The sequence below is a fragment of the Panthera pardus genome, unplaced genomic scaffold (genome assembly GCF_024362965.1).
Source record: "Panthera pardus isolate Hobbes unplaced genomic scaffold, ASM2436296v1 HiC_scaffold_15, whole genome shotgun sequence".
Lineage (NCBI taxonomy): Eukaryota > Metazoa > Chordata > Mammalia > Carnivora > Felidae > Panthera > Panthera pardus.
This window is the reverse complement of record NW_026526710.1, coordinates 20,479,702-20,493,231: the sequence shown is the minus strand read 5'-3', so window position 1 is coordinate 20,493,231 and position 13,530 is coordinate 20,479,702. Positions and strand designations below refer to the sequence as shown.

General features: G+C 48.7%; 1 protein-coding gene across 3 annotated transcripts in view; it reads left to right on the top strand.

The window, feature by feature from the left end:
• The window catches only part of MYO18B (myosin XVIIIB), a 258,324-nt gene that overhangs the window by 182,823 nt on the left and 61,971 nt on the right, over positions 1 to 13,530 (top strand). For all 3 annotated transcript variants that reach the window (XM_053902225.1, XM_053902226.1, XM_053902227.1), the window contains 2 exons: positions 320 to 457; positions 3,224 to 3,409. In XM_053902225.1, the coding sequence (XP_053758200.1) occupies positions 320 to 457; positions 3,224 to 3,409 (324 nt within the window). The remainder of the gene's footprint in view (positions 1 to 319; positions 458 to 3,223; positions 3,410 to 13,530) is intronic.

Below are 13,530 nucleotides of genomic sequence, written 5' to 3'. Positions count from 1 at the left end.
TGCGTCCTTGGGTGCTGAAGCTCGCGGCTCACACGCTGGCTTTGCCCCCTTAGCAGAGCAGGGAAAGGAGGTAAGCAAAGCACTGACTGAGTCTTGTATTGGACGCGGAAGACACAGGAAACATCACCTCCAGCATCTGAGACGCAGGGGCAGGGTCTGGCATGAGGGGATCGGCACTTGGCACTTGTGTCTTTAACATGTATCACCAGAGCCAAGAAGGAGGCCGTGGCAATGGGCCTGGGGCTGAGTCCGGCATATGTCTCCATTCTGGGACTCAGGGCCAGCAGGTGGCCAATGGATCTTTTGGGCTCGTTCCCAGCTGCAGGTGGCCCAGATGCGCATCGAGTACCTGGAACAGTCCACCGTGGATCGAGCCATTGTCAGCAGGCAGGAGGCAGTCATCTGTGACCTGGAGAACAAGACGGAGTTCCAGAAAGTGCAGATTAAGAGATTTGAGGTATGCTCGGACATGTAAATATTGCTCGTGCCTAGAGCCGTGGGGCTTTCGTGTAAGCTCCCTCCGTCCTCTGACCGTCCCTCCATCCACTCATGCCTTTCTCTGGATACACATTCCTCACCCGTCTCTCATCCGTGTTGCTTCCCCCATTCCCTCCTTTCTGCCTTCCTTCAACCACACGGTCCCACAGATAACTATCCATCCAGCCTACCCACCTCATGTATCTCCATCCACGTCCATATGCCATCATTCCATCCATCACCCTCCTTATGTCTTTTCTTCCTTCCTTTCTCCATGCTTTCTTCTCTCCCTCTGTTCTTTCCCTTTCTTCAGACCTTGACCCCTCTGTCCGTGTTTTTATCCATCAGTCCCGTTCTGCCTGTCCCCATCTGACCACTCATGCACTTATGCACCCAACACTCACTTTGAGCAGAAATTTATTTTGCACCTAGCGTGTACCAGGCTCTGTTTTAGGCACATGAAAGACAGATGTACAAAGCAGATTCTGCTTTTCAGAAACATGGAGTTTTGTAGGAGATGTGAGTAAAATAGGTACATAAATACCCATAATATGGACAGAGGGCTGTGAGGTTTGGGGGGCAACGAGGTCTTTTCAAGCTGAGGAATCAGGGAGGCCTCCAGGAGGAGGTGACATTGATGCTGGACCTTGAGCGGGGCAGGTAAGACGTGGATGGGCTGGGGTGAGATTCAGTGACAACATTCACATTTAGCTCTGCAGGCCAGCGACATGGACGTCACCACTGTCAAAGTTGTTTGTCATTAGCCACTCCCCTGGATGTTCGCCACAGCCCCGTAGGGAAGGTAGGATAGGCCTCATCGAATGAACTACAAGGTGTCGGCAGAGAGGTCGAGGGACCTGTTCAAGATAAAGCCGTTTAGTGTCAGTGACAGGAGTAGATGGACCGGGGATCATCACTCTCCCCTGGTCCCAGGCTGTAATTTCTCCGCAGTCAGCTGGCTTAGCCACCGGACGATGGTCCATCTAGAAATGCGAGGCTGAGGCTGCGTTCCTCACTTTGAGCCATTCTTCCAATCCCCCGTTGGGCACTTTGTCTCTAAGAAGGCTGTGTGCGATGTATGAAGAATGGAGAAAGATCCTTCTTTGCCTTGACCCTCAGAGCTTCTCGGAGCTGCTCAAGGGATCCCTCGAGGCATAATCGTCTCTGCAGATCACCATGGAACTTTGATCTACTACGCTTTAAGTTTATATAATGTCAGGCTATATCCGTTTGCTTGAATCTAGCATAGTCAAGCGATAGCAGAAAATAAAATAAAACTATGATTTTAAAAAACCCTTTATGTGGCAGATTCCATATCCAAATTCCCTTTCCCCTCTGCTGTTGTGACTTGAATTTAGTAGAATTCCAGGCCTCGGGGACACCTTTTGAGAACTATTCTTCTTCCTTTTAACACCCCCCCCCCCCCACCCTTTGAAATTGTTACCAAACTCCATTTGAAAGGCGAAGGGCAATTGAATTGTAACGCTTTTCTTCTAAACCATGATCTTCTAAACCATGATTCAGTCTCAGATCTGGAGAGGGGCTCAGCGTCTTGCTCAAGGACCTGAAATATTCATGTGGGCTCCCTTTTAGGTCAACACTCGAGTATTTGCCCATCAGAATCGATTGGCTGCAGGCATGTTGGCCAACTAATGAATTCTGCAGAACAGCCCTTGGGTTTGTTTTCTGTAGCACTGGTGATGCCCACAGCTCTCTTCTATTTTTTCATTGTGTCCTCTTGGCTTTTCCCCCTGGAAAGGGAAAAAAGCCATAAAACATTAGAGCTGAGGCTCAAGGGACCTTGTTTGACCAAAACCTCCTCACTTTACAAATTGGGAGACCAAAATCCATACTAGGGAAGGGGTTTTGATTTCCCAGTGTAGTGTTCTCCCCACTGCACATCTTCGTAAAATGATGGGGGCTGCTGTAAATAGTAATAATTCCCAACTTTTGGGGCGCCCGGGTGGCTCAGTCGATTTGAGCGTCCGACTTTGGCTCAGGTTGTTATCTCGCGGTCCGTGAGTTCGAGCCCCGTGTCGGGCTCTGTGCTGACAGCTCCGAGCCTGGAGCCTGTTTCAGATTCTGTGTCTCTCTCTCCCTCTGACCCTCCCCCATTCATGCTCTGTCTCTGTCTCAAAAGTAAATAAACATTAAAAAAAATTTTAAATAATCCCCAACTCTTATCTAGAATGTTCTATGTGCCAGGCACTGAACTAAGCCTTCTGCAGAACTTAACGTTTTCAAGTCTGACATGATCCCTAGGACATAAATACTGTCATCATCTCTGTCTCTCAGAGAGGTTAAATAACCTGCCTAAGGTCACACAGCCAGGAACAGGCAGTTGGGGGATTGAACCTAGGGCATATTCAAAGCCAGGGTGCTCAGCTGTATGCTAGGCTGCCTCTCTGAATAGCAATTATCATTTGCTAGGTTTTTTTTAAGTTTATTTATTTATTTTGAGAGAGAGAGAGCACAAGCAGGAGAGGGAGAAAGAGAATCTCATGACCCGAGCCGAAAATCAAGAGTCCGTCACTCAACCAGCTGAGCCACCCAGGCGCCCCTCATTTGCTAGGTTTTTAACATAAATTATTTGTTTCGGTATCAGAACTCGGGATTGTCGTCCTGATTACCTTATACAAGGTCAGGGAGACTCAGCAAAGGATTTCTCTTGCCGGAGCCCCCTGTCTCGGGCGCCTGGCCTCTAACTCCACGGTGCACGTGTGCTCTCCACACCGCCTGCCTCCAGGTCCTGGTGATCCGGCTTCGGGACAGCCTGATCAAGATGGGCGAGGAGCTCACGCAGGCGGCCAAGTCCGAGTCCCAGCAGCGGGAGAGCAGCCAGTATTACCAGCGGCGCCTGGAGGAGCTGAAGGCGGACATGGAAGAGCTGGTGCGGCGGGAGGCGGAGGCCAGCCGCAGGTGCATGGAGCTGGTGAGTGCCCAACGCTGGCTCTCCTGCGATGGAGGGATGGAGGGTTTCGGGCGCAGTCGTGCCCGCTGCCTGCTGAATCGGAGCCCCCTGGGGCAGGTCTCGGGCCTTTGGGAAGCAGGGAGACACCAGAAGGGGCCGGGAGGAGGATCCACGCTGCTATTGGCTGCAGAGCCTGGGGGCGGCCCAAAGTGGGCCAATGGCATTCACTGCTGCTGGATGGGCCGTCCAGCACGTGTACATGTCAGATTCCAGCCTTTCTTTTCCTGCCTCATGCTTTCCACTCCAAAGGCAGGAAAGCCTCGTGGGAAGAGGAAGGCATCAACATTGACTAAATGCCCAGCTTGCATCACGTCTTAACACCCATATCATAAAATCCTCATAACAGCCCTGTGAAGTCAGAATTATTATCCCCATTTTACATATGAGGAAACTGAGGCTCCAAAGGGGTGAGATAACTAGTCTAATGTCACATCTAGGAACTGTCAGAGCTGTTTCTGGGCTAATAACAGCAACAACAAAGATAAAAGTACTTCCAGGTAGGTACTATTCTTATCTCCACTTAGCAGCTGGGGAAACTGAGGCAAGGGGACAGCAGCACGCCAAATGGAGGCTCAGAGTGGTACATACACTTGCCCAAGGTTACACACACACGAGTAAGAATTCGAACCCAGGCTTGTCCAACTCTGTAGTCTGTGTTTTCATTGACTAAGCCATGCTCTGCTCCCTGGTGTGATTTAAAAATTTGTCTCCTATCCTGACCAAAAAAAAAAAAAAAAAAGAAGAAAGTAAAATAATAAAAAAATAAAAATAAATAAAATGTAGAGTTTGGCATTTTATTAAATTTCATAGGGAGATAAAAGGGGAAAAAAGGTAAGAATTTGTATCTTGCCCCATGGGAAGGTTTCTCCCATCATGCACTGTATTTTTCTAAGAATGGTTCCCTGCATGGATCACAGGGCATCTCAGAGAGCTGGCTTCTCCTTTTCCCCATGAGGTCTGATGTCCCTAGAGCTCCAGGTTTCTGCTTCTGTGACCCGGGAGACATCTGGCACCCCCTTTGCCTGCCACCATAGAGCCTTCACTGAGACAACCCACCACCTGCCAAGGCTTGGCCAGAAGATCCCTAAATCACGGTCTTTATCTCTTCCCACCCTGTCCATTCTGGTTTTGTGACAGGTCTCGCCCACTTGTCCGCCTGCAGCGAGTATATTTCTCGGGCCACTGCCTGCCACGGCTGGTGTCACTCTCATAAGCTTTGCCCTTGACAAGCCATCAGGCAGGCTGTTGTGTGGGGGGAGGTGAGGCTCCGCACAGAGACCCAGGTTCCCAGACAAACCCCAAGCCCCATAACTGGCAGTTTCCCCGCCTCCCATGGCCAGGGAGAGAGAAAGGCTCTTTCCTCCAGTTGACAGAATGACTTCCTCATTCACCAGCCCTGTTTCTCATGCAGCTGAGTTCCCCACCTGCCATGTCTGGCTGGAAGCGAGAGAACATCCCAGCCCATCTTCTCTGATGTCTTCTTTAACCGGCCAGACCCCCAGGCGTGCTGGCCAGATCAGATAGTGGCTGTCTTCCCCTTCTCTCTGCTCTCCTGTTCTCCCTCTCACTCCTTTCCCTCCTTCTCTTCTCACTTTCCTGTTCTCTATCCCCATTTCCAGGGACAACTTAAGATCTTTTAAAAAAAATTTTTTTTAACGTTTATTTATTTTTGAGAGACACAGAGAGAGTGAGAGCAGGGAAGGGGCAGAGAGAGAGGGAGACACAGAATCCGAGGCAGGCTCCAGGCTCTGCGCTAACATGCTGACAGCAATGAGCCTGATGTGGGGCTCGAGCCCACGAACCGTGAGATCATGACCTGAGCCGAATTTGGATGCTTAACAGGCTGAACCACCCAGGCACCCCAGCTTAAGATCTTTAAAGGCCCTGAAATGCTGAAAAGATTATAGTGCACTCCCCACCCCCCCATATAGGAACCAAAATGAAAACAAACAAAAAACTGTAAAACACAAAGCTTGTGTGTTTGCTGAAATGAGACCTGTATGGTTCTCCGCTTTCCGATTGCAAGATGCTACATAAATTTACCAAGACGAATTCTGCTCTTTGTTTTGGTGTGTCTGTGGTTGGGCAGGGTATTTTCTAGGGCTGCCTTAGCAAAGTACCAAAACCTCACTGGCTTCAAACAACAGGAGTTTATTCTAGCACCATCCCGAAAGTCAAAGGCCTGAAATGACAGTATTAGCAGCACCAGCACTCCCACTGAAGGTTGTGGAGGAGAATCCTTCTCTGTCCTTCCAAATTCTCGTGGCTCCAGGCATTCCCGGGCTTGTGGCCACATCTCTCCAGTATTTGCCTTCTCCGTGGATGTGTGTCTCAAATATTCGTCTGCCTTTTTTCTTCGAAGGACACCTGTAATTGGCTTTAGGGCTCATCCCTAAATCTAGGTGGATTTTATCTTGAGATCCTTACCTTAATTATGTCTACGAAGAGACTTTTTCCAAATAAGGTCACATTGCCGGGTTCTAGGAGGCTTTTCGGGTTTTGGGGGCCACCCCGGGAAAGGAGGGCGTGTTCCTGCTTAGCCGGTGTGTTCTTACCGTGACCCCGCACAGCTTGTTTCTTTCGTGCCTCTGTGGATTAGCAAGGCTCAAAGGACAGTGTCAGGCTGGCAGACGCTTCCTAACAGTGGACATCCCAAACGCACTAACCTACTTGCCTTCAAATACGCTCCTTGCCTGTGGGCCCTGGGATATTTCCACTGGGAGAGGAGAGGATGTCGTAATTTCTTGTTACCATTTATTCACCAACATCTGGCTATCCAGCACCAACTGTGGGCGTGGCACCAATTGTGGGCGTGGCACGAGGGGTGGGCCTCGGTGGGGAGCTGGGAGAATCGGAAAGCCTCTGCTTTGTAGACGCTCACAGTGCCCACCAAATGCATCTTGGGGGGGGGGCGCCCTGATGGTAAGCACCCCAATCCCCCCCGCCCGCCCCATCAGTGTGGTGTCCTGGAGCGTCCCCAGGCTTCTTGGCTGTGACCTCACCTCTCCAGGTTCATGCGCGTGCCTTCCTCCGTCCGCTCCCTGTGAGACGAGGGGACGGCTGCTCATGTGTTGCCTAACCAACTTCACCAAAAGCCTGCAAGGCAGTCACGGTTCCGGTTCTTTCCTTCATGCAAGAGGTATGCTTAGGTTTTCGCATGGGCTGTAGGAAACAAGGCACACTTTTGCCCTTAAGGAGCTCACACGGACTAGAGAGAGATCGCAAAGGCCATTATTCATGTATTTCATGTATCCCTCTGTGATGGGCCCTCAGAGCTTTTACAGGCAAAGCAAGGTGTCTGTGCACTGGGGTTTGGGGGGATTCTTAGAAGGCCAGCTGACTGTCACTGCCAGCCATTCCTTTGAGTAAAGCATTGCTCCTTTCGTTTTCCATGTTTTAAGTTCAAATCTGCCTGGGAGAGATAGAATGAATTTTCTTTTTTTTTTTTTAACTTTTTGAAAAAATTTTTTAATGTTTATTTTTATTTTTGTGAGAGAGAGAGAGAGAGAGCAAGCAGGGGAGGGGCAGAGAGAGAGGGAGACACGGAGTCTGAAACAGGCTCCAGGCTCCGAGCTGTCAGCGCAGAGCCCAATGGGGGAGGCTCAAACTCACGAACCATGAGATCATGACCTGAGCCGAAGTCAGACACTCAATCGACTGAGCCACACAGGCGCCCCTAGGATGAATTTTTCTAACTCCCCAGACCAAGCATGCGTGCATTCATTCATTCACTGGACATTCTGTGCTTAGGCCCTTTGCAGACATGGCTTTTTTTCATGTACATGTCAAGTCCAGCAGGTGGAGAAGATGGAGGGGCACGCATGTGAGGGGCTTTGTCCAGGGCTGCAGAGTTGGGAGTGACAGAGGTAGGATGGGTGTCCCCGTGTGTCCAGCTCTAAAGCTGTCACCATGACACAGCCCTGCCCTTTCAGCCCAATCTGGCTGAAAAATCCTGCTCTGCTGGGGGACACCCCCCAAAAGATCCCACCTTCTGGGCCCTGGGGAGAAGTGGGAAGGATGTTGATGGATCTCCCTTTCGTGTCCCCTTCCGCGTGTCCCAGCCTGCTCCATTTGTCACTGTTGGTGTTGGTTTAAAGGGCTGTGAGTTGTTTCGCGTGAATGATTTACACCCCTGGCTGGCACACCGGCACGTCCAGATCAGGATCAATTACCCAGCCGATGGAACTTCTCTTCCCGGAAAAAAGAAAAATGAGGTTTTGCCATTAATTTTAGTAAATGTACTATTCCTGGCGACTCCAGGAGCCATTATGGGGAAAAAGAATATTCTGGCTTCAAATCATTCAAGTCCCTTTGTCATGGGAGCGATGAGACAGCTCATCCGTGGATTTATGTCCTGCTGTTTTTCAATAGTTACAGAGCCCAGGGGAAACCACCTCAGCCCCAGGACAGGGTTACCAAGGGAGGTCAAGGGCAGCTGAAAAGGCTCCTGGTGACAGGGAGCCCTACTCTCTGCCTGCTTTGCAGCACATGCTTCTGTTTGGGAGGCCGCACCTGTTGGGTTTACCCCCTAGCACCTTGGCCTGACTCCCTACCCTGAACTTTCCCCTGAGTCAACGGTCTTTTTCAAAAGTTCCCCAGGTCTGGAAAAACATAGGTTGGACTTCTGCTTGCTTTCCCCAGTGACCCACGCTAGAGATCCCAGTGGCCTGTCTCTCTCTCTGGCTCACACAGTTTAGCGGCCAGGCCTGCTGTTTTACCTTACTTGGGTATTTACAAAAACATCCATCCCTTCCAGTCCTGTCCTTGCTTCCTCTGTCTTTATTTAAGCCCCATTCCCTCTGGTCTGGGGCTCCACAGTTACCTTCCAACTTGTCTCCCCACTTTCCCTCCACCCTCACTCATCCCTGCAGAAGATCTTTCCAGAAGGGACACGTCTTACTGGGTTACTCTTCTTGCTGAGAAATCTTCCACGGCTCTCCACTGGCTTCAGGACCAAATCCCAGCTCCTTCCCAGAGCCTCTGTAGATCCTTCTGCCTTTGGTCATCTGCCTCTTATCACCTCAAGTGTTCTACTCCAGCATGAAAGGACCCAACGTCGTGTTGTTTCTTGACCTGAGTGCCAGCCACAAAATCCCTTCCTCCCACCCTGAACCTGCTCTCCTCTACAGCTGCCCTCGCTCTTCTTCGGCTCCTACCTATCTGCCACCTGCATAGGGCAGACACATTACGTCTCTCTCTCTTTCTCATTCCCTCAAATAATTGCTTTAACTCGTGTGGGGAGAAGGGTGTGTATTAGCTTCTTAGAGCTTCTGTAACGAATTACCCAAAACCCGTTGTCTCAAAACAGTGGAAATTTATGATCTCACCATTCTGGAGGCCAGAGTCTAAAATCAAGGTGTTGGCAGGGTCGCAGTCCCCCTGAAGGCGTTAAGGGAGAATCCTTTCTTCCTCTTACAATTTCTGGCAGCTCTGGGTGTTCTTTGGCCGTGGCAACATGACATTAACCTCTGCCTCTGTGTTCACATGACCTTCTTCTCCTCTCTCCCTCCATGACCTCTCCTCTTCTTATAAGAACACTAGTCCATTGGGGGGCACCTGGGTGGCTCAGTCAGTTAAGCAGCCAACACTTGATTTCAGCTCAGGTCATGATCATACCGTCGTGGGATCAAACCCTGCACCAAGCTCTGTGCACTGACATCACAAAGCCTGCCTGAGATTCTGTCTCTTTCCCTCTCCCTCTGCACCTCCCCTGCTCATATGCGCTCTCTCTCTCTCTCTCTCTCTCTCTCTCTTCCTCTCCAAATAATTAAATACACTTCAAAAAAAAAAAAAAAAGAACACTAGTCATTGGATTTAAGACCCACCCTAATCCCGTATGACCTCGTCTTGACTAATTACATCTGTAAAGATGTGTTTCCAAAGAGGTCACACTCTGAGGTTCCCAGTGGATATGAGTTTTGGGGAGACACCCTTCAGCTTGCTGCAAGGTGGGAAAGAGAACCGGATTGGAGTCAGAGAGCTTGGGCAGCTAGGTTAACATTACAGGACCTCAGTTTCCTCATCTGTAAAATGGGGAAGGGAGATATGATGCAGCCAATATCATTGGGTGGCAGTGAGGCTTAAATGAGATGCTTTATGTAAAAGGGTCCAATGATAGCACACGGTACGGTCTTAGCAGATGTCACACTGTTTTCTTTCTCCTTTCTTCTCCTACCCCTCCCCTGACTCTGATTCTCCATCTACTTAAACTTTATCATGAATCTGCTGACTCTCCCTCCCATCCCATGCCCATGATGGTTGATGGTCGTGATGTTGGTGGGAGCTATTTATTGTTCATCACTCACTGCATGCTGGGCACAGGGCTAAGCACTTACACGAGTTCTCTCATTTAAACCTCCCCTCTTGAGCAAAATATCCCTATTTTACTAGTGAAGGAATAAGAGGCAAAGAGCTGAAGCACCTTGTCCAAAGTCACCTTCCCAGCAATGACAGAATCAGAATTTGAACCCAGGTCTGACCAACTCAAACCCGTTCTCCTACTCAATAAGTTTTAGACACATTGTATTTACTCATTCGAGTACATTTGTTAAAAACAAAAACAAAAACAAAAACCTGAGGGGCGCCTGGGTGGCTCAGTCAGTTGAGCGTCTGACTTCAGCTCAGGTCATGATCTGGCTGGATTTGTGAGTTCAAGCCATGCATCGGGCTCTGTGCTGACAGCTCAGAGCCTGGAGCCTCCTTCAGATTCTGTGTCTCCTTCTCTCTCTGCCTCTCCCATGCTCATGCTCTGTCTCTCAATAATAAATAAATGTTTAAAAAATTTGAAAAAAAACCCTGAGGTATAAAAAGTCATATTGGTTTTGATTCTGTCATCTAGGCTTCATTGACTTTTGGGATTGGATAATTGTCTCTTGGGGGCACTTTCTTGTGCCTCGTAGGATATTTAGGTGCCTCCCCAGCCTGTATCCACTAGAGGCCAGTGGCATCCCCCCACCCCAAGTCGTCACAATCAGAAATATCTCCAGACATTGCCAAATGTGCCCTTGGGAACAGAAGCGCCCCCAACTAAGATCACTGCCCTCACATCACCCTTACAATAACTCTGAAGGCAATGCTCATGAACTCCCCACTCATTGATCCCACTGATCAAACAGGTTTAGGGGTGTGATGTGATGTACCCAAGGTCACAAACACACTGGAGAAGGAGAGGAATTCAGGGCAGGAGGAGGAAGCAGCTTAATTCCCTACCCTCGGAGGAAAAAGACAGGAGGGAGTCCAGTAAAACCCAATCCCAACTTTTCCTGGCCCCAGTGGCAACTTCACAGCACAACCCAATTCTGGGTGGAATGAAAGATATTGCTGTAGACTGTGTACTTTTAATAATGTTTAAATAAAACATGGGAGCATGGGTGTGATCTCCTCACTGAGCCTGGCTTGTCAGCCGCCCGGGCAAAATCATTAATAGTTAATGGGCAACCACTTATGGCTCTACTTTTGTTAAATCCAGCATCAATTATATATGGCCCATGAATTATTTATTTGGTGTGACTTGGGGGTATATTTTCCACCTTTGGGGTGGCGGGGGGGGAAAGAATGCGAGGCCTAAGACAGATTATGGGCTAGCCGTGAGGGTCTTGTCTCCCTTCTGAACTGGGGGGTTTCCCTGCCCCTTGTTAGGAGAAGAGTTCCCACTGATGTGAGCGGCAGGTTGCGATGAATGTGGATCTGGGAAGGCACTGGCAGGAGAAAAGCTTGGAGCCGTCATGTGCTAGTAAGCGTGTTAACAACCAGCTCTCCAAAGCAGGTGAATCCTGGTAGTGTTTTCAAATCTCCCCCTAGAGCTGATTTCAAGCCAACAGTATGACATCACTGGACGCGGAAATGGGAAGCCGCCCTACACACAGGCTAGAGATGAGACACTTCAAAATCATTGGCCAAGAGTAAAATGTTGCTGCAATTATTAGGAAGCAATGCATTTTGAGTCTGTGTTCCTTTTTTTTGTTCTTCATGATTTATTTGATTGTAAGTTTACACTCATTGTGTTTTAATGGCAGTTGTGTTTGACAACTGGCCTGCAAAGTGCTTGAAAATTTAGCAATAAGCTGTGCAAGCTGATAGAAGCCGTTGCCAGGGGCTTGGAGTCTCCTTGGGGTGGGGTTGCCAGGGTTAGGAGGATTTGTAGGTTTGGGGTCCTAGGCTCTTAAATCAAATCTCATCATTCGCTGACAATTTTTTAAAATTTTTATGTATTTATTTTGAGAGAGAGAGAGAGAGAGAGAGAGCAGGGGAGGGGCAGAGAGAGAGAGAGAGAGAGGGAGACAGAGAATCCCAAGCAGGTTCTGCATTATCAGTGCGGAGCCTAATGCAGGGCTTGATCCCATGAACCATGAGATCATGACCTGAGCCAAAATCAAGAGTCGGATGCTTAACCAACTGAGCCACCCAGGTGCCCCACATTCACTTTTTTTGTTTTTAAAGTGGAACTACTTCACCATCAGAAGAAGGACTTCTTTGGCCTTGTGTGTCAAATGGGTACGATCGATCCCATCTGCTCAGAAAGACTAGAGCAAGCAGTTCACTCCATGTCCTAACTCTGCCTGTCATGTCCGCCCCTCCTACTCTCCCTCTTGTCCACTTCCTCCTGTCTTCTGAGAACCTGGCCACACCTGGTGAGGGCCTTGGTTTTCACATTTGTTCTCGTTTTTTCTCTTCTTTTTTTTTCTTGGTCACCCAAGGACCCATGTTTCCAACCTGTGTTGAGCATGCAGCCCCCTCCCACCACTTTGCCCAGAGGCATTCACCACACCCAGAGTTAAGGGTTTCATTTAAGAAACACACACACACTCACACACACACACACACACACACACACACACACACACCTCTCTATGTTTTCCTCCCGCAAATGGCTATGAACTTCAGAGCATAAAGATGAATTATTTTGGCTGGGAACTGAAGTATTTAAAAAGGCATTCCATATGGAGGGCATTTGGGGCCATGAGCAGGGTATAAATAATACCTTTTATGGTTCTCCTGATGGGGAGAGAGCTCTCCTAATTACAGCCCCGTTATCTCAGTGTGATCCAAAATGACCCAACACGTTTATAAACTCACTGTTCACACTGCTTCACTCCCCACCCATTCTGGCCTCCTGCATTCTCAGTGAGCTGACAGGGGAAAATGTGGATATTTATATCACTACCCCCTTCCGGGCACCGCAGGCTCCTGTCTGTCTCCCCACAAAGGTTTCTCTACAAAAGAAACTTGGTCCTAAAGGGGACTGGGGACCCCATGCCCACAGACCCAGACTCGTTTCTGGGATGGAATTCTTCCAACCTGCCTTTATCCCAAACCGTGAACGTGTTTGTCTCCATTCAAGAGGTGGTATCGTCTGATGAAATGGGTTTCTTTGCGCCTGCCTCTGAGATGAGCTATCTTGATAATAAAATCTATTACGGAGAGCCAACCTGGGAATAATTGGGTCTATTATTCCCCGACTTGTGGCTTTGTTTCTGCATCGAGAACAGGCTCTCCTGTAATTAATCAGAATTTAAAGTTGCTAATACCAATTACAAATAATGCATGGAGTTCTTGAGATGGTGAACAGAAGAGCAGATACTAATCTTGTCCCCCGAGACTTCACCAATTGAACTTTTGTCACTTCAGACTTGCTGGAAATTAGAGTAACTTAACTCTACAAAGTTAATTATTTTAAAAAGGTAAGGGGGGAGCAGATATTGATTGAATGTTGCAGGTGTACATTAAATTATTCAAATAGACCCAATTCAAATTGTTTAGATGCGATTATGCTTCCCTTAATTGCATGTCAGAGAGGCTCAGGAAGGTTAATCTTCACGATCGAAAGCACCATCATTGGCACGATTAGACATCTCCAGAAGATAGTGGTCCCAGGGAAGTCTAGGGGGCCCCAAATCAGACTCGATGTTCTGAATTCGTTCCCAAACTGTGACTTAGTTGGAAGGGTAATTCATCTCTTTCTGGCACCCATTTTTATTTTGGCTGAGCTTAAACAACGAGAAGTCAGGAGACCTCAGACCAAGAAGTGGGAAAGAAAATGGTTTTTACTAGGAGAATTGGCTGGTTTGGAACTGCCAGTGTAA